The sequence below is a fragment of the Solanum tuberosum genome, unplaced genomic scaffold, assembly GCF_000226075.1.
Source record: "Solanum tuberosum cultivar DM 1-3 516 R44 unplaced genomic scaffold, SolTub_3.0 scf00019, whole genome shotgun sequence".
In the NCBI taxonomy this organism is placed as follows: Eukaryota; Viridiplantae; Streptophyta; class Magnoliopsida; order Solanales; family Solanaceae; genus Solanum; species Solanum tuberosum.
Genome location: NW_006238945.1, coordinates 2,509,134 through 2,530,831, shown reverse-complemented (window position 1 = coordinate 2,530,831; position 21,698 = coordinate 2,509,134). Strand labels below are relative to the sequence as shown.

General features: G+C 34.9%; 1 protein-coding gene across 1 annotated transcript; it reads right to left on the bottom strand.

Annotated features, from left to right (window-relative positions):
* Positions 1-6,508: 6,508 nt before the first annotated feature.
* On the bottom strand, positions 6,509-18,563 carry LOC102597147 (CDP-diacylglycerol--glycerol-3-phosphate 3-phosphatidyltransferase 1, chloroplastic). The gene is given in 9 exon segments (XM_015304254.1): positions 6,509-6,587; positions 6,590-6,635; positions 6,732-6,805; positions 6,897-6,953; positions 11,696-11,795; positions 11,933-11,991; positions 12,087-12,107; positions 12,110-12,180; positions 18,428-18,563. Coding segments are annotated over 9 exon segments (639 nt in total). The 3' UTR covers positions 6,509-6,512.
* Positions 18,564-21,698: the final 3,135 nt, after the last annotated feature.

Here is a 21,698-nt window from a genome sequence, read left to right as displayed (position 1 = left end):
TGGGGGGGGGGGGGGGATACCCGTTAGTACCGGATTCAAGGGATTATTAGTGAACACTTAAAAGCAACATAACAATATTCCTTTGGAATTTTTTTTTAAAAAAGAAGAGAAATCTATTCAAGGGGAGGTAAGAGGTGTGTTTCGTCACTCCTTGTGACGACTCAAAGGGATTTTGAAGGTTGCTTCTGGATTCATTTAGATACTCAAACAAATCTATGTGAGAAAGAGGTTAAAAGATGATTTATTTTTAAAATATTGCAAATCAACTGTCATATGCATTTATTAACCTTTCAAGGGTTACTAAATCTCAAATTCCAACTGCAAATACTCCACATCTAGTTGATGTCCTGATAGGAAAAACTGTTTACACAAATGAATTTAGACCACATTTAAACATGGCAGGCCAATTGATTTTTAAGGATAAAAAACCTCATTAAAAAAGGAACAAATGATCATATTATGGAAGCAATTGCTCAAGAAGAGCTCTAAGACATAACAAATGATAAGACCACCAAGGAGGTCCAAATAACTAAAAATAATGAGAATGAAAAATCTCAATAAGTTATGTCTCGACGAGAAAAAAGGTGGAACTAAAGTAATATTGTGGTTGACAATATTTTTGCTTATAATGTTGTTTTAAAATAATGCATCAAGATGAGAATTTTGAACCAAAATTTGTCAATGAATGTAACAGAGCAATGATTTTCCAAATGGAAGGACACAGTTTAAACTAAATTGGCTTCACTTGAAAAATATGAAGTTTTCGAATCAATAGTCTGAACATCTGAAGGTGTCAAGCCAGTGAAGCACAATGGACTTTTGTGCAAAATAAAAATGAAAAGAGTGAAGTTGTAAGATTAAAAGCACAACTTGTGGCACAAGAATATTTGCAAAGGCCTGACATTGATTATGTAGAGACATATTTTTCTATAGTGGATGCAATTACCTTCAGGTACCTAATAAATCCGAGAGTTCATGAAAAACTCGAAATGCGCCTAATGAATGTTGTCATAGCTTATTTATCTGTCTCATTGGACCACAATATTTTTATAAGAATCCCTAAATAATTTAAAGTGACTGAAGCATATAAAAATTCGCAAGAAACTTATTCAATAAACTTTAGAAATCCTTAGATAGATTGAAACAATCAAGGCGGATGTGGTATAATCGTCTTAGTAAATTTTTTCTAAAGGAAAATCACAAAAATGGCCCTATTTATTCTTGTGTTTTTATAAAAATAAAAATATATATAAAAAAAAAAAACTTGAATCCGAATTGTTTGAACATCATTGACACTCCTAAAGAGCTTTCAAAAAGTGTTTAACGAAAGAATTTGAAATGAAAGATCTTTGTAAGACAATTTTGTCTTGGCCTACATATTGAGCATGTGACATATGAAATATTTTTCCATCAATCAACATGAATTGGAAAGATTTAAAGCTATTTCACATGGATAAAACACATCCACTGAGTACCCCGGTGATTGTGAGATTGCTTGACATACATAAGGATCAATTTCGACCTCAATATAATGATGAAGAGCTTCTTGGTGTTGAAACTTCATATCTTAGTGTCATTGGGGCACTAATGTATCTTGACAATAATACTCGATCAAATAGTTATATTTTGCAGTAAGTTTACTGGCAAGATTCAGCTCCTCCCTAACAAGAAGACATTGAAATGGTGTCAAACATATATTCATATATCTTCGAGGGACCTTTGACATGAGATTATTTTATTCTAATGAATCCATGTCAGAAATAATTGGCTATGTAGATGCTAGATATTTGTCTGATCCACATAAAGCTCGATCTTAGGCATACTATTTATTTATATATGGAGGCACAACTATATATTGACACCCAATGAAGTAAACATTAGTTGTTACTTTTTCAGATCATGCAGAATTAATAGTCATCCATGAATTGTAAGTCGAAAGAGTGGATCAATGACTCAACATATTTAAGAAATGTGTGGTTTTAAAAAAAAACAGAATTTTATGACTACATTGTTTTATGACAATGTTGCATGTACGGCTCAACTGAAGGGAGGATACATTAAACGAGATATGACAAAACACATTTCTCCAAAAAAAAAAACACTCATGATCTTGAGAATAAAGGTAAAATAGATGTTCAACAAATCCGCTCAGTTGATAATTTAGCGAATCTGCTCACTAAAGCATTACCAACCTCAATATTTAAAAATATTATATTTATGAGTGAAATGTGTAAAGTTGTTGCAAGTTATTTGATAAATTTTCAAAAAATTGGGTTCAAAAGTCTCCGAGCTTTTCTACCAATACACACACACATATAGAGTTAGACGACCCACAACCTATCAAAGATCTACGAGCCTAGTTTCTAATGCATCATATCGATTGTCAATAAGACTTCAAAATAGAGAGATACTTGTGTTTCCGTGAGACTGGACAAACAGACTCGTGAGACAGGCCTCCTAGGTTGGTAGAGCTTTATAAAAACTTGTCTCCTTCATTTTATATCCAGATATTTCACCTAAAAACCCAGAAAAATTAGATCTAATACATAGGGATTCTCCTTGTATACTGGTGTTGCTAGCTCGGAAGCTTCACATAAGTTGCTCTACGTCCTGAGCTCGCCATTTTGGTATAATTTTCTCTGTGAATTACATGGTGTAGCTTTGTTGGTGTTGTGTCAGCAAGGTATTGGTCCTATAAGGTGTTCTTGGTTCTATTACGAGGGTATATATCAAGGTAAGAACTTTTTTTTTTATCATTTTATAGCTACTTTAGACCCCGGGTATTATTTTACGGTAAAAGTTTGTGTCTTTTGTCAAATTGTCATAGTACCTTATATCTTTGATGTTGATTGAGCTCCTGCCATATTATAGTATGATGGGGGTACGGTAGTTGATAGACCACTTGAAATTGTTGGAAAATATATGTTGAGACTAAACCTTTTTTGGCAAGTTTCTTCATCGTATAGTTGATATGACTTATTCTTTATCGCTATAGTATTTATAGCCATAATAGTTATCAATGAAATTGGCTGCCGGAGTCATATATATGTATGCATTTGAGCTTCCCTTATCGGGATTAGTCTTGTTTAGATGCTGCCACATGTTAAAAGCGAAGTAAGAATCTTTGCCTATAAATTATTGTTGTTTAATTGGCTATTGATAGCTTGTTGCCTTGCTGATGTGTTAGGGGATTTGTAATTAGTTTCTTAGCATTTCATGTTGATATTGTCAGCATAACAATTAGTTTGGCATAAAAATAGTGTGATTGTAATAAATATAAGCTACATATCTCGTCTTTGGCTTATCTTGACGCCTACATAATTAAAGAATTAGAGTTATAGTTTTACATTCGAGTAAAGAGTACTACGATGCCTATTGAGTTATGGTGGTGAGTTTCAAGGTGTTTCACCTTTTTGTTGGCGACCTTATTCTTTGACATGGCATGCAGATTGTTGTGAATGCCGCTTAGGAAGTCACCTTACTTATTGATAAGTTAGAAGATTGTCTGATGCCTATCTCGTCAGCTGGTAGTATTTGGGACTAAGCCTTTGAGCCATATACATATAGATATTCCTTTGTTTCATCTTTATAGTGTCCTACGGTAAATCATCTTTTCTTTGTTGATGACTCCTTTTTATTTTGTTCATCTAATACTCAAAGTGCGGTAAAAATTTCTAAAATTCTAAGAACTTATGAACTTTTCTCACGCCAGAAAGTTAAATTTTGAAAAATCAGCAATATATTTTAGCAAAAATACTACTGAGGAAGAAAAAGATAATATTATAGAGGAGATAGGAGTTAGGACAAATATATAGAGATAATTCGGGACTTTTTCTAGGATTTCCTGCGGTAGTTGAAAGATCAAAGAAGGAAATGCTTGAGTTTATCAAAGAACGAGTTAAAACTAAGATAAAGGATTGGAAGAGTAGTTTCTTAAGCCCTGCAAGCAAAGAAGTCATGCTTAAGTCAGTACTTTCTTCTATTCCTTCATATGCATCATGTTTTCAATTTCCAGATAACTTAGGAAAGGAGATTACTACCATTTTTTCTGATTTTTGGTGGGGAAAAATGAGGGGAAAAGGAAAATGCACTACGAAAAATGGCAAAAACTTTGTGAGGGAAAGTCCAAAGGGGGCCTTGATTTTTGAGATCTGAAACTATTTAACTAGGTCCTATTGACAAAACTTGCGTGGAGGATTTTAACCCAAGAGGATTCTTTGCTTCATAGGATGCTAAAAAGTAAATATTTTTCGAATACTTCTTTCCTAAGTACAAGATGTCCCTCAGCAAGTTCTTGGATTTGGAAAAGTATTATGTGGGACGAGATTTGTTGCAACAAGGAGTTTGATGGAGAGTAGGAGATAGAGAAAACATTAAGGTTTGGAGTGATTCTTGAATTCCTAATTCGATTGGTTTCAAACCCCTACGAGGACATCCACAAATAAATCCACAATTGAGGGTACGTAAGTGACCTTATAGATCAACACCATCTTATATGGAATATTCAAGATCTTCATCACCATTTTTGCCCTAATGATATCAACTCTATTTTGTCTATCCCAATATCTACCACTGGAAATTCTGATAAAGTTATCTGGCATTATACAAATTCAGGAAAGTACGAGGTAAGATTTGGTTATCATCTAGCGAAAAGCCTAGATAATAGTACTGACCCTAGAACTGAAAACCTTAAGCCAGTGGTCAAGCTTTCCCAAAATCTTTTTGGACTTTCTTATGGTCACTTAAAATTAAAAACAAATACAAACATTTCCTTAGAAAATGCATTCTTAATGTCCTTCCTGTTAGTACGAATATTTCTAAGAGATTGCATCAAAACTGTGATGTTTGTAGGGTTTGTGGCTTAGAAACTGAAACAGTTGATCAGATGTTTTACAGTTGCCCAAATGCACAACTAGTATGGAAACTGACCCCATTAACTGGCCTAATGTAGAAAATGTTATGAATTTTGCAATATGGTGGAATGCCTTAATTTGTAATACATGTCAATATCCAGAATCCATTGAGTTACAAAGATTGAATGTCTCTCTTTTATGGCAAATGTGGAAAGCGAGAAATTCATTATTCTTTAATGGTGGTACATATGAACCTAATGACGTAGTTAACAAGGATTTATTTGATTTACATGAATATGACGATGTTGTGAAAAATTCGGTAGTTGTGAATCCTATATCAAACAAGATTTATGATGCAACTATTACTTTGGCATGAGATAGGGTTGTTGTTTTCACAGATGCAGATCTACAAAGGGAGAAGGAAAAAGCAAGCATCGGGATGGCGGCTATAGATAGCTATGGTCATTTGCTTCATGCCTTTGGTACCCCTATTCAATTTGTAGGGAAGGCCATAACTGCTGAAGCACTAGCAATTCAGAAAGCTGTGGAAAGAGCACTACAAAAGGGATGCAAAGAAAGTCATACAAATGTTGCAAAAGAATTTGATAACATCTTGGGAAATAGAGGCCATTTGCGAGGATCTCTAGCAATTGATGAAGTCTTTTGAAGAAATCGAGATTATATATATTCCTCGAACATGGAAAGTATTAGCTCACAATCTAGCAAAAATTTCTATTTCAAGAATTTCTTGGGATTCTGCCTTCCCAAGTTGTGTTGTAACGGATGCAATGGTGTCTTATGGACATCTGAAACATATTTTAAAGTAATGTAATAAAGTGTTTTCCTGAAAGAAAGAAAGAATCATTTTCTCAAATTTTAACCGCTGCCTCTGTCTTCTTTTTTGTAGAACCTGATCTGTATGTCAATTTACATTTTGTGTGAGTTTGGTTTAGGTCCTCATGTTTTGTAGTCGGGTCATTATAGAAGATTACTTCTAGTTCTCTATACTTGTTTTTTCCCTTCTTTTTGGTCGAAGTGTGTTCAATACTTGTTATCACTTGCAGCACAACCTTTACACAAGTAAGAGTTCAACATATTAGCAATTAGCATAGCTAAATTACTAGCGCTGTTTATGTGCTGCATGTTTGTGTGGATGAGCACAAGTGCTGGTCTCTTTATTCCAATATTTGAGAAAGAAAACAAAGAGGCACAAATAAACAGGGAAGAGAGTATCTATAGCATTTTGAGACCATAACAAGAATATTTCAACACCCAAACTATTTATTTGGTTAAAGAATACCTCACAGCAGATAATTGTAGGTCGTGTAGTTGAACGAGATTTTCAAGGATGAATAACAGCCAGGCTAAAAGCATTCAAGTTTGTGCAACCCAGCCAAACACGATAATAAGTACTTTACTGCATAATACTATAAATTTTCCAGTTAGAATCCAGATTACATGTCCAATGATCCTAATTCCTGTTGAGAGACTTCATTATCTCTCGGCTAAAGAATGTAGAGGAAAACCATACATTGAACACAGCCTGCATCAGGAAAAAGGCGTTCCCTTGCTCTAGTCATCAGTATGTATAGCTTGTGATTGATCCACAAACTCAACAGCAAGAAGCATGAGCCGATATGTATTTGATGAAAAAGACTACTACATCAATAACACTTTCCATATCTTTCTCATATAAACGAACAGAGACCACACAGCAAGCCACGCTGATATATATATAGCAAGATCACACCGGAACCCACAAGAGAGGCAGCTTCAGATAAACTAAAGAGAACAATTACATGGTCAAAGTATTATCAGATTTCTATCAAAATTTCTTGTTCCTCCAAATTCATACAGGAGACTGAAAACAAAAGTTACCTGGTTAGCAGGAGAATGGTCAATGCAATCATCTGAGTGGCTGTTTTCCATTTCCCGAGGTTATTCACAGCTAGCTACAGCCTGAAAAATTTAACAGTCACTACTAATGCAATAAATAAAGCACAAGGAGTTACTCTATAAATAAAATGGCAGGTGGTTTTGAACCTCTGAAAGTTTACCACCCTGAGAAGCCGCCCATTCTCGAACAGCTGACATAGTTATCTACAAAACAAGTTTGCAACATAAACCAAAAATCATTATTGACCACTTATCCACCAAATCTAACAAACCGAAGATGCAAAGAGATATGTTTTTTATCAGTAAGACGCAAAGAGATCATTGAGACACAAGATACATATATCAAAGGAAAAATAAGTAAAAACAAAAAGGTATCCCCAATTAGAACATTTGTTTAGTATATCATCCCTTGAGTTACAGCAACTTCCATGTTAAATTTGAAAAGGCATATCACCAAAGTATCTTCTTTTTTAAAAAAAAATAAATCAAAGGTTGATCCATGTATCCTTTTATTAAAAATAAATGAAACTACAAGCTAAGGCCCTAAAGTAGCCCAAACCAGACAAAACAGAAAAGGAAAAAAGGAAACTAAAAAAAAAAAAAAGGTTCAAAAGCAAAAAAACAACGGAATTGGGAATCTCAGTGAGCATCACCATCTCGAAAACATAGAGCTTCTTCAATGGCCATATCACCAAAGTATCAGAAGTGAGTGCTAAGGAAAAAGATTGTTGACCTAAACTTTAAATGGCAAGGTATTGGTGAACATTTCAACTCTAGTGTTAATGAAGTTTGTGAAAATGTACAATAGAGTTGCACCCATATTGTCAAGTGTGTTTGCTAATTAACTTGGGGGTCGTTTGGTTATGGAACAAGTTATCCCGAGATTATAATACAGTTATAATGGGATAGTGTATTATAACTTTTATTGGTAGATGTTTGATTTAAAATAAGAGAAATGGAGATAAAGCTCTATTTCTTTGGGAGAAAAGCTTTGGATAAGGAAAATTTGACATGTTCTATTCCGGGGTTGTTATCCCAAAAGAAGCGTGGTGTAAAATAATACCATAATTGTGGTATAAAAAATCTCGGGATTGCTAATCCTAGGATCAAATAGTGCAATCCCTTCCCATCACAATTTATGTGACACTTTTCGTCAAATTGACTCATGGGGGAATGAAATGTGTCAATTTCGTTTCCCTCCGGATAATATTTGAATATCTAAATTTAAATATAGATCAACTCAATATTTTAAGATTAAAATTAAGATATTCAAAAATTATACCGAAAGAAAACTATATAAGCTGGAATTCATCACATGTCAATATAATTTTAAAAAATACATTTTAAAATGTTGGTCAACTTTTGCATGGTTTGAATCTTGAAAAGTGACAAGTGCTACATAAATATGGGATAAGATAATCCCACAATTTATCCCGGGATTATAATCTCTTGTCCCACCACACAACGAGGTTACACTTCTGCATGACTTTGAATGACCATACCTCACTGATAACTTGCCAAAACATGAACAATTCTAAATTTTGTTATTTCTTTATTTCTTTTAATTTTTAAAACAGTTGTAAACTTCAATTCAATATAAAGCTACAACATTACTTACGCTAAAACTAGAACTCCTTTCGTTTCAGTTTCTAATACTTCCCATCTTGGCATCTTGGGACGTTTATAAAACATTCACAACTCTCCAAAATTCAAATTCATAAATATATTAAGTTTTAAACTCTGATTTTAATATTTTCCTATCAACCTAACTTTTCAACTATTAATTTTTATAAATTTTCTTCCACTATCAGTAATATGATATATAAAACAAATTATCATCTAAAAACGTTGTTTCCAGTCAAAAAACATGATATGAAACAGCATAGAGGGACTACTAATTAGCCTAGTCAAAGTTGGCATAGAACAGTTATAAAAAAGACAATTCCAATGTGCAAGCTATAACCTAGATGTATCAAAAACGATACTACCATTTTATTTTATTTTCCCCCAAATATATCATAAAATATTTCACCTTATTGCCACAAAAAGAAATTGACATTTGGGAGAGGGCACAAAAATATTCTATTTTACACCAAAAACGCCATTAGTGACCACAAAGTTTCTACCTAAGTTTTCACAGAGAGAGATCATGTAGGGTGCTAATTAGGGGTGGGTGTTCCGATCTTTGGTTAGGTTCTTCAGAACTTCAATTTTTGGTTCTTCACTGGTGCATACCAAACCGAAATTAGTTCGGTTAAGTTAGAATAGGTTCTTAGGTATGTGCCTGATATAATGGATTGTTGTTCTGCATGTAACATGGCTAACTTTTAATGCAAAATAGGCTATTTTCAAATTAGCATCTTCACACTCAAATTAATTAGGGGCCGTTTGGTTTGAAGACAAATTATGTTAGGATTATATTTTATTGATTGTTTGGTTTAACGTATTCAAAATAATATGCATTGCATAATTTCTAAGAATAAGTTGTTTGTTTACATAAATACTTTCCACCTTATTAGTTTTTGTTACTTTCTTTTCAAGCTTTAGTTATTCATTCTTAAAAATAAATTTGTCATCTTATTTAGCTTAAATATTTTTGTATGTGCATTCTCATGATTGTGCCGTGCGTTTTAAAATATAAATCTTCCATCTTATTTAGCTTAAAAATAAAACTTGCATCTTAAGTTTGTTAATGTAAATGAGATTTTATTATTGATGTCACTTCATGTAAGCACATATCACTCTCATATTGTAAAATATTAAAGTTATCTTCATTTTAATTGATAAATAAAGAGAAAAGACATAAAGTTACCACTGAACTTGTTCTAAATATTCAAAAAGACACTTAAACTTTGTGGGGGTCCTATTACCCCATTATTCTTATTTTTAATGAATTTATTGTCCCATTATGAGCCTAGGTGGCAGGTAGAGTGTAGTTCAATCTCCATTTGGGGCGTGAGTCAACCCAAAAAATCTATTTTTTTTATTTTAACTTTCTCAATTCATTCCTTTCCATTATCTTCTTCATCCAAATTCAAAAACCCAATAACCTTTTCTTTATCTTCTTCAACTTAGAAGATTCATTTACTTCATTCATTTTTATCACTTTTTTCCTGTCTCTTGCTTTTCTTTGTTTCTTTTTCTTCATTTTTTTTTTTAAAAAAAAAACAAATGTGAACTCCATTATTCGATTGATTAGAGAGTACTATGAAACTCCATTTTTATTTTTATTTTTGGTTTGAATATAGAACTGCATTATCTATTTTAATCTAATTTTAGTGATGATTTAGGGGCGGAAATAGTGCAATAACAGGGAAGCATCATGGAGTACGTCGAAGGCGGCAATGACCGCTACTTTAGAGGAACGAAGGTTCAAGAAGAAAGAGGATTTAAAATTGCAAAACGAAAAATGGAGATCTTTTGGCTGCTACTTTAGTTTCATTTTCAATTGAAAATGAAAGAGGATTTAAAAAATTTCACGCCTCCTCTCTTCATTTGGGGCATGTAGAGTAATGAAGGTTGAAGAGGAAAACTTGAAATTGAAATTGAAAATGAAACTAAAAATTAAAAATTTTAAAAATTTAATACGTGGCAAACAACAATTGGTGGGTGATTGCACTTCCTTTCTTGCAATTGAGGTTGGGTGAAAAGTGGGATATTTATAACACTCTTAAATTGTTCAACCGGGTAATAGGACACTCACAAAGTTAAGGTGTCTTTTTGAAAATTCGAGACAATTTTAGTGGTGACTTTATGTCTTTTCTCATAAATCAATACAAATTTTCAAGTGATTAAAAGACTATTTAATTAAATATGTGATTCAAGAGTGGAGTGAACATTTTTAGAGAAATAAAAATATAAATAAACATAAGAATTAGTCAAATAAATTCGACATATAATATATTCATAAATAAAAATTATATTTATATAGTGTAATTCTCTAATGAAAAAATATATTTTCATAAAAATAACAAATAGTGAAGGTTGTGAATGTATATAGATGTATAAGTGATGTATAAAAGCGGGTCTAAGGGGAAACTTTTGTTATTGTACATTTTTATGCCAGATAAGTTAACCTGTATTACTATTCCACCCACAAATAGGGATAACTTATCTCAGTCACAATTATTAATCTTGGGATAAGTTATCCCAGACTTTGTAACCAAACAAAGAATTGAGGGGTACTAAAAACTTATCGCAGGATTATATTTCCTTATCCATCACACCAAACTCCCCCTTAGTACTTACTACTTAGGGCATGAATACCTAGAGTTGATAATAGAATGTTATCGTACAACTCAAAGTACTGGTGAATGTCTAAGGTACTTCTAGTTTCAAACAATGAACTGCTTGTGCACACTTCTCTCACTTTATAACTGGTGAATGTATACTCCTCTCACTTTATTCGTCTCCCAGTACTTTTGAGTTCACTTTAGGGGTCTCAAACAATGAACACTTAAAGCGGTTTGGCAGTTAGTACTTAGCACTGATTACATATAGTTGTAATTTTGTTACAGCAGAAGGCAAAAGCAAACAGCTAGCTATAACGAGCAGATGAAGCAAACAGCCAAACAGCATTTGCAAAATTTTGGTCAACCAAAATACAGGAGCACTAATACCGAGAACCATACCCAATACAAAAAATTTAACCCCTAGCTTTATAGTATCAAAAAGGCCTGTATATTTTAACTTAAACAGACAGAAATATAGTGACTTACTTAAAAACATTTTTTGAAAAAAAAAAACAATGAACTTATTTTCCCAGATTGTTATTAAAACACTACAAATGAAAGATGCAAGTCCGTTGTGGAAAGGAACTTATGTCAATTTGAGGACATCCAATTCTAATCTAGAGATTATGAAGTATCAAGAATTAACCAAATGAAACTAAAGTAGGTTAAACGAAATATAATTACATGAATTTATACAGATTATCACTCACTCACCTCCCTGCCTATTATCGCAATCGAGGGGACAGTTAATAGCCAAGGAAGCTGTCCAAACACACCGGACTCCAAAGGTTTGGTGCACAACAAGAACCGTTAACTGTTCCAGTTGAGAAGACAGGTATATCAATTATAAAAACATCATATTTACAAGGATATTCCCCCCATATCTCATGCGGCAATTTTGCTAATAACACTATCCAAAATTGCAGGCAAGAAGCATGATCCAATGGAAACAGAACGATAGAGAATACCACTGGATCTAAAAACGCACCAAAGGCAGTTCCTAAGTTCATCTGGGCATGTCAAACCATCTAAAATTGTGATATTCCAAATAAGAATTCCAGAAGAGATGATAATATAAGGAACTCAAAACAGCAGAAATGAGAACCTTGCGGGAAAGGTATCCCATCCATCAAGCCAGTCAGTTACTGCTGCTGCAATAAATATAGCCGTTGGTCCCCACCAGCTATCAACATAGAATGCTAGATTAAACAGAGTACAAGGTCAGCTTTATTTATACAGATTACCATTGCCAAACAACGTATACACTCATTTATCAGGCCAAGGTTCTGCCATAAATCAAAGAATGCTAAACACAAATTAAAACAGATCTTATATTTTTATTGACCTTCATCAGAAAAAGGAAAACAGATATTCTATTTCATCAACATTTGCAAGACAACGGATAAAGAAAAAGAACATGTACATCTGAAAATATTCCAATGAGCCACTGATGCATAAAGCCACCAGACACTATATTGACACTGTCACTTGTAACCTATGGAACTCACACCTATATTAGCTTCAGTCCCAAACACAGATAAAGAGGAGGCTTGTGATAGATTTATGGTCAGCATATAAAAATTCTTAACTATGACTGATCTTTAAATACTGAAGTGACTAAGCATAATGAAATAGATCGGAGAATTTTTATGGCTAGCCTAACTAGTTTGGGATCGAGCTTGAATGATCAATTGACTTGTGACTTACCTAGACCATGTCTAGTAAAATTTGCCCAAAAGGAACTTATAAAGCTATACCAAATTAAAAAAGATTTTTTTTTTGAGGATAGTAACAAGCGAACTAAAAAGAATTATGAAAGTAGAAAAAAAGGATAAAGGCATAGAAGTGCCCACAAACCCATATCTACTATTTGCACTATGGTTGGATAAAGGATCAGGTTACACAAGAAATCTTCTAACTAGGTCACTTATATGCTTCAAAGTCAATAGCCAATATACTTAATTAATGCTAAACTCTGTTGCTCACTAGAAAAACTGTGTAACAACTCAGAAGCAAAGCTATACAGAATAGGGAACAAAGTACGGCCAAAATAATTCAATAGCCATTACACTTCAGTGTTGATACAAGAGACATGAAGGGTCTCATCGCATTATAACTTGACCTTAACATTGTGTAGACCTTGTTTAACTTTTCTTAACATTAACTCTCTTGAAAAGCAAGATTATATTGATACACAGCAGCACAAAAGAGGTGCTGCAATGCAATATGTAGCTAGTTTTGAAGAACAAAACTCAATTTGTTAGTTAATGATTCGACGAATTAAGTTGGCCTATAGGGGTATCAACCTCATTTACATCAATCATTTTACACCAAAAAGCTAACAAAGAGCGCCCCTGTGTATTAGGCTGATGATATTGTTAATTATGCCATCTACAAGTCTTAGTTTCCTTTTCCTAAGTGCTACCCACCAGATCCATGCAAGGCTAGAATTCCATATTGGTTAGGGATCCTTTGTCCAATTCTCTTCAGCTCCAGCATTGTAGTAATTCAGTTGAGTCCTTTTGCATGGGTCATTTCAGCCAAAAAAAAAAGTGGTGAAACATACTTGCAGTGTAGAAATAGGTGACCAGCATCCTCAGCCTCCCTTTCACACTGGAGGCATCTGTTGCAGAGAAAGAACCCTCTTCGTATGCATGTTATGCCAAGTCAATCACGCCTCATGTGCAATATAAGGATTAAGGAGCTTTTGAAAAGAGTTAGTGATATTCAAGTTAGCAATGCTTTTTACTGGAATATCACCGACTCTTGAACAATTAGGTGAAAAAAGCTCTAACAACCCAAAATAAGAGGGATCACAATAATCATTAGCTCAAAATAAAAAAAGATCAGGATACTGTGGGCAGGACACCACCAAATAAGAAATCATTTTGAAAGGGATCTAAAGGGTTATTGAGGCTGAAGCTTTCTAGAACGTAAAGCATAAGTGGAAACTTTCTAACGTGAAACCAGAAAGAGACAGGAAGGGGGAAGAAGAAGAGAGAAAAATCAAGGTCATACTATAAGGAATCAAGGTATGGATACGTTTCTTGTTTCTATTTAATTAATATTATTATATGTATGATTATTGTAGTATTGGGCTGAGTTTTGACTAGTCAAGAACGCCCATGTTCAAAATATGGAGGTAGCAGAGATGAGGATGTTCACATGGATGTGTGGGAATAATAAGAGGGATAGGATTAGGAATGAAGTTATACTGGCAAGATAGGAAAGGCCTGTGGCAGACAAGATGAGGGATGCGATCTAAGATGGTTCGAGCATGATGAGAGAAGGTGCAAGGATGCACTAGTGAGGAGGAGTGAGAGGTTGGATGTTGCAGGAGTTAGGAGCGCACTGTATTGTCAAAGGTGTGTTTAGGCCCTGAAGCAAGGCTTCAAAATGTGTTGAGCGCTTCGCATTGCTTAGTGTGCACTTCAATGTCGTCATTAAGGTTCTAAGGCATACTTTTCTTTGCCAATGATCCTCTTCTGAAGAGGCGGCACTAAACAATTGATATTTCACTTTATCATAAAAAAAAATCAATTTCTTTTTTCATATATTTGTCATTTATGTTTATAATTATTAGTGTTGGACTAAACATATACATCTGTATGTTTTCTCCCTTTTTGCCTTTTTTCATTAAAGCCCATGTTTTATTTACTCTTTGCACTTAAAGCCCCAACAAACCTCAATGCTTTTTGCTTTTGGTAACAACTAGAGAGGTAGAGGTAGGCCAAAGAAAAATTAGAGAAAGTGATTAAACATGACATGACACAACTTCAGCTAACTGAGGGCGTAACCTTAGACAAAAAGGTTAGGAGTCAAGGATTAGGGTAAAAGGTTATAAGATAGTTGAGGATTGTCGCACTTTGTGTGGAAGAGGTAGGAGGCTAGCCACCTCCTCTCCTCTTCTTCTTTTAGTAATATTGTTTAGTTGTCGCATCGTTTCTCATTTTTCAATTAGTATTACTATCAATTGTTGCACTTGTCTTGTATCTTGGTATTTTATTGTGTTTTTTCTTACAATCGTGTGTCGAATATATTTCTTTTGAGTCAAGGGTCTCTTGAAAATGACCTTTCTAGCCCCATCAAAGTAGGGAGGTATGCAAATAGATATGACGTTGATGGGGCTGCTTTAAATAGTGATATTAGCATTTGGGATTTGGAAGAGGTGGTATTCTAATAGGATTGATTGAGTTCACATATTCAAGACTAATATACATATCTACGCATCTATATCCCTTCAAAGATTTAAACAGAGAAATCCGTAACTCCAAAATGGTGAATTATTAGTTTGTCTAATCTAATGGATCTAATGGCTAACAAATGATGAAGGGATTGGAATTTATAGGTAACCTAGAATTTGAATGGGTTTATGGGCTTGCCAGAGGAACTTTGACTTCAAATCTGACCAAAGCCTTGGGGATTGAGATATTTTGCGTAGCTTGAAGACATTTGACCTTAGTATGAGCCTTGTAAGAACTAAGAAGGGGCACTAGCTCCAAGGTAAGGTAAGTGGAGGATTAAATCTCTAATAGTTGTTAGCCCTTTGGACAAAGTTACCCCAAACATGTCTTGGTTGGAGGTAGCAAATACCCTTGTGGAATTAGGAGTCGTTTGGTAGAGTGTATAAGAATAATGCTAAATAGAGTATATTAGTAATGTTTGCATTAGCAATGCATGTATTAGTTATGCTTGCATTAATTATAGTTTGGTTTGACGCATTTAAAATAGTATGCATTGCATTAAAAAAAATTATTTACAAAGATACTCTCCACTATTATGGTGGAAAAAATGTAAAAAGGTTTTGAGGGGTAATTGAGTCTTTAATCATATTAATGCATGCATTAAAACCATTGCATTGCTAATACCTAGAAATCCATGGTATTAGTAATACACACCTTAATACACAATAAAGTGTATAACTAATGCTTGGGTAAGAAAAAAGTACCAAACAATGTACTAGTAATACACAAGGCTAATGCATGTATTATTTTTGCTAATACACACTACCAAATGAGCCCTTAGTTAGTTAAGGTGCGCTAGCAGGTAAGGTGTGAGAAAGCTGGCTCGAACACCACAGTTATGAAAAAATGTTTTGGAAATCCTCTTGAGATAGCTACTATTTTTATACCACGATATAATTTGTTATGATGATGTTAAAGAATGACAAAAAGTACCACATTGGTAGTTAATGAGATGGGTGGACTCCTTATAAGGCTTGGGTAATTCTCCTCCCTTTGAGCTAGCTTTTGGGGTGTGAGTTATGCCTCAGACCTAATTTAATATGTATCAGAGCCAAGCCCATCCCAATTTGTTGTTCACCGATGATGGGCCCCCATTTAGAAGTGTTCACGCTCCAGTTGAGGTTTGGACGTGTGGGGGAGTGTTAAGATGTCCCACATCGGTAGAGGAATGGGAATTTGGTCTCCTTATATGAACTTGGACAAACCTCTTCTCAAGAGCTAGCTTTTGGGGTTGAGTTAGGCCTAGGTGTCATATCTTTACATGTTAAATTAGGTTTTAGGCCTAACTCACACCCCAAAAGCTAGCTCAAAGGGAGGAGGATTGCCCAAGCCTTATAAGGAGTCCACCCATCTCATTAATCATCAATGAGGCACAAACATTTACCATTAAGGATATGTACAAAAAGCTTAGAGGGGAATTCAACAAGGTGCCATGGAGACGTATGATATGCAATAATCAAGGCAGTCCTAAATGGACATTCATTCTATACTTGGCTATACAAAGGAGACTTTATACCAAAGACAAGCTAGAAAAATAGGGGATACACACGGATTCAGTTTGCTCACTGTGTAATAAAGAACCTGAAACACACCAGCACCTTTTTTTTCACTTGTACTGTGGCAAATGTAATCTGGCAAAAATTACTTCAATGGCTATCCATCAACAAGAGTAGTGCAGGGTAGAATGAAGAGACAGAATGGGCTATAATGCATAGTGATAGGAAAACAATAAAAGATGAAGTGTATAGAATGACACTAGTAGTAGTTATTAATTACACTAGCAAGAGAGGAACTATAGAATTTTTCAGAAAAAGGGAGAGAAACACTGAGGGGATTACGAAGTAGATTATCCAGGAAATTCATTGTAGAAGCAGTATGACTCCTAGATTGGTTAGTGCAATGCATAGACTAGATTTTTATACTTAGTAAAACTAAAAGCATAGAGGCTAGACAAGCCAAGGGTGATGAGCTTTGAGACTTGGGATTACGACCATGACCTAAGCTTCAAATTTGTACACATTGAAGTATCTGGTAATACAATTTACAGTTTTTCAGTTTTTTACTTCTGAAATTATTTGGAAAATATAAAAATAACTTAAAATAAGTTAGAAGTGTTTGGAAAGGTTAAAAATAAATTTAAAATGACTTAAATAAGTTGATAAAAAGGTCTGAAATATATCCGAACTTTGCCCAAAATTGTTGTAACAATACCCAACTTTGGAAATGACCTTTTACCCCCCCCCCCCTGCACTATTCAATAGTGTATTTTAAAGGTATATGTGCCCACGTGGACATCATAAATATTGCATCATTATAAATAGTAACGTGTCCATGTGGGCACATAAATACCTTTAAAATACACTATTAAATAGTGTAGGGGGGTAAAAGGTCTTCCATAAAGTTTGGTATCATAACAGCAATTTCGGCAAAAGTTGAAGTATTTTTCAGACCTTTTTCCCAAATAAGTTCAAAAACCAAAAATAGCCCTCCCTTTACTTTTTATCTTTTGACTTAACAGTCATTTAAGTTTAACTTTTTTTTTTTGACTTAAAAGCTACTTTTTTAAGCCAATCCAAACGGGCTCTAAACCCTTCACTTGTATCAAGAGGTTTCAATACATTTATATATATTTATCAAACTAAAATTTCACATCTATATACAACGTAAATTTCCAGCGAATGGGTGTCGCTTGATAACCCTTGGTCAAGGGTGGGTCCGCCCCAGCTTATAATGACCCCAAGTCATTTATAACTTATTGGAAATGACAGTTCAATCACCTGGTCGTTTATTTGGATTTTGTGCAAGTTTCGTAATTTGGAACTTCTAAAACTTGAACGGTTGAATTCGGTCAAAAGTTTAGGAAGATATCCTCAAAATGCAATTATGATGATTTTGTTAGCTTTGAAACGCCAAGTTTGGTCTATAAAGACCTTTCGTATGAATCTCGAGGCTTCCGGGCTAATCCCGATCCCCCTTAGAGAAATTGAGTTAAAACGGGGATTGTGTTTAGGATCCATTTTTTATCGAGATGACCTCGATTGGAAGTTTTGATGACTCCGTTCAGTCTAGAATATCAAATTTGATGGGATAACATATCTCATTTTCACACACAGGGTTTCGAACGAATCCCCAGCACCCCATCAAGGATTTTGGTATTGGCAAAAATCAATTGATGTCCATCAGTTGGTGCAGGACAATTTGCCATTCGTGTTTGCGGAGGCCAGGAGATTTGGTCTTTGCAATCGTGGGGCCTCAACTGCATCCACGAAGGCCTGGAGTTTTGCCTTTTGCATTCGCAAAGGCCTAGCTGAGCGGACCTCCGCGATCGTGGGTCCCATTGTCGTGTTAGCGACATTCATTCAGACTATCTTTTATTTAAATGAAAAAAAGATTAGTCGCAAACAACTTAAGGGAAGAAACTTCATTCTTCAATTTCTTGTGTTGTGAGTGCCCAAACTGGGTGATTTCTAGTCATGTGCGTCCAAAAAGATGTAGCTACGCGTTGAAGTGTTTAAGAAGTGTAGGGGATTGCTTATTTAAGGTAAATTACACCGCGAAGGAGCTGCCTTGCCTCTTTTCTGTTTTTCTTGCTTTAATGGTGATTTTATGCATATCCTTGAATTGTTATGTTTCGAGCCATGAATTGCGTCCCATTTTGGGATACAAGTTTAGGGAGCTTAAATGGACATTTCGATAGAGTCAATTCTGGGATTCTCGATGTGGGTCCCACGTTTCTATTTTTTACTCAATTTTGGGTCTGTCTCGAAATGTTGCGATTTTGGTGTCTAAACAATCATCTTAATGTTGTGATCCTATTTTTGATAGCATGGGCGCGTTCAGAAGGTAAATGCTTTAGAATTCTAATTTGGAACGCGTAGTCAACTTTGAGTTAGGCTATGGATTTTCGTCCTTTAGATTGAGCCTAAGAATGTAATGCATGTTGATTTGCATGAATTTGGTTGGATAGTTAGTTGATCATTTTTAGTTAGCTAGAAATCATGTTTTAGGCTTATTTTTGGGTATTTCAGGAATGTTGGCTAGTTTTTTTCTTTTGTTTCGATCATCCTTACCTTGTGGCATATATTATAGTTATTTATGGTTGTTGTTGGAAGCATGTTTGACCTTAGTCTAGGAGTAGACTAGTGTTTTCCTTAAACTTGCTGGTTTTGGAGCGAATAGACCTTAGTTTTCCTTTGAAATTGCTTCAGACGACTTAGCTCCCTATAGAGTGATGTAGCTGACTTGGGTCTGATAGAATGATCCTTAATTTCGCGGTAAATCATCTTCGATGACCTTCTATCAATAACTTCCTACTTATATGGCTATGTGGTTTACGATTGAGCTATCGAGCTTTGTTAGGTGGTTAGGGATTGGATTTGGTTCGCGCTTGGAGTATTGTATTGATTATTTGGGAGTGGATGTCATTTTACAGTGGCACTATGATGATGATTTGACATGAGATCCTTCACATCAGCTTCTATGGTCGCAGATTCAAGGTCTGGTCGCATTGCTCTATCATTAGTCATAATGATTTGGTCATATTGCTCTATTATTGCTCGCATATTCAAGGTATGGTTATATGATTTCCAGCCGCAGTCCGTGATTTGGGCTCATTATACTCTACAAAGTTGATATCTATCGTCTTGGCTCTATTGGTTAGTTTGGGAGGCCTATCTGCGGTTTAAGGCTGGGTTATGCAGTCTTTGGCTCTAGATTTACCGAGTTCCATTATCAATTGTTATAGTTATTTTGTGTACTCATTGGGCTTATGGGGTATGTTCAGGTTTTTATTTTAACTTGCGCATGAGTGTATCTTCTGGGCTATGGGGTCCAGTTAGGTTTTAGTTAGCTATTTTACTTGTTTCATTTAAGTTCTTTTCTACACTCGTTGCATTTATGTTAGATTTCTGCTCTTTGGCCTCTATTGTGTTTAATTCTCACCTTTCATATTGTCTTTACTTTTCTTGCTCAGTCGGCCTTTGATGCCTACTGGAAGCCTATTGCTTTGGTACTCGTGCTATACTCTGCATCTATTTCATGATGCATGCCCGAACACCACCAATTAGCATTGATTTTGAGCTAGTTGCTGCGAGATTTGGAGACGAGGGTAAGCTTATGGTATCTTGGATCATAGTTGTCTCCTTCTATGTAGTTTGGCTAGTCTTTTGTATTTTTAGACAAATCGGTATATGTTTTGTCCACTTTTAGGAGTTATACTCGTTTTGTAGTATCTCTATACTTGTGACTTCAAGGTTCTAGGAGAGATCTTTTATTTTATGTATATATGTTGCTTGCGCCTTAGTCTCCAATTATTTCTGTCAAATGGATTATCCTTTCTTCGTTTCTACCCTCATACCCGTTACTTGTCATTGTGGGTTATGAGTTGGCTTACCTACTGGTGAATTACTGTAGGTGCTATCATTGATGAGTCCACAATTTGGAATCATTTAGGGCTTTATTTGGATAGGTTTATTGCCCTCAAATGCTTATTTTGTGCCAATAACTGACGTAAAATCCTTGTTTTCCAGGTATTTGGATTGAGGAGCAAAGCATGGACACTAATGGGCAAAAAGAAAAAAGGTAGCTGAAAGAACGAAGAAAAGAAGGCATGTTGATCGCCTAATCCATTGGGCGAGTCGCCGAGTGCCTATTACCTCGCCTAAAGTTCCAGTGTGCCATGCCTTGAAGGAGAAAATCAAGTCGGCGAGAGAAATGAGCAGTCGACGTGTCGCCAAACAGTTCCGCGATGCAGTGTTGGATCACCCAAAGTTACAGAACTTAAGGATGTTGGAGGCTAAAGCAAAAATGCGATGGAACTGACAAAAAGACGGATCGCCGAGTTGATCGGCAATCCCGACTTACTGCGCCGAATGGCCCTTCGCAATAGATTTTTGGCGACTATAAATACATTTTCAAACATTATGTTTAATATCAAAAAATTATTCTGAACATTCATTAGAGTAATTTTTGAGTTTGAACTAAGAGTATTGAGACAATATTTTCCTTAGCTTTGAAGAATTGAAGTTTTCCATTTTTGAGAAATTGGAAGTGGGTCTTTGAGATTCTTCAACTTGGACCTTTGTAAAGATGAAATTAATCTTACCCAGTTAATTTTAACACAATTTGGTAACAATTTCTATCTTTTTATGTCTAGCTAAAACCCCAATTCTTGGGGTGTGATAATGTGATTATGGGTTGATTTAGCTTATGGGTATTGCTAATTGATAGTTTAAATGTTGTTTAGAAATGATTTCAATCAGTAATTGTTGTTTAATTTAAAGGGTTGTAGTTACAAATGCAATTCTACCTTCATTTTTTTGGCTTACTCGAGAGAGAGGTTTTAAAACCAAGATTATTGAATTGATGGTCTGTGGGTATTGGGTTGTCATGGGTTTAGCTCGAGAGAGTGAATCCTAAATCCTTTTCCACACATTCAGCTCGAGAGAGTGAATGAACTAAAGCGTAGGATGTTC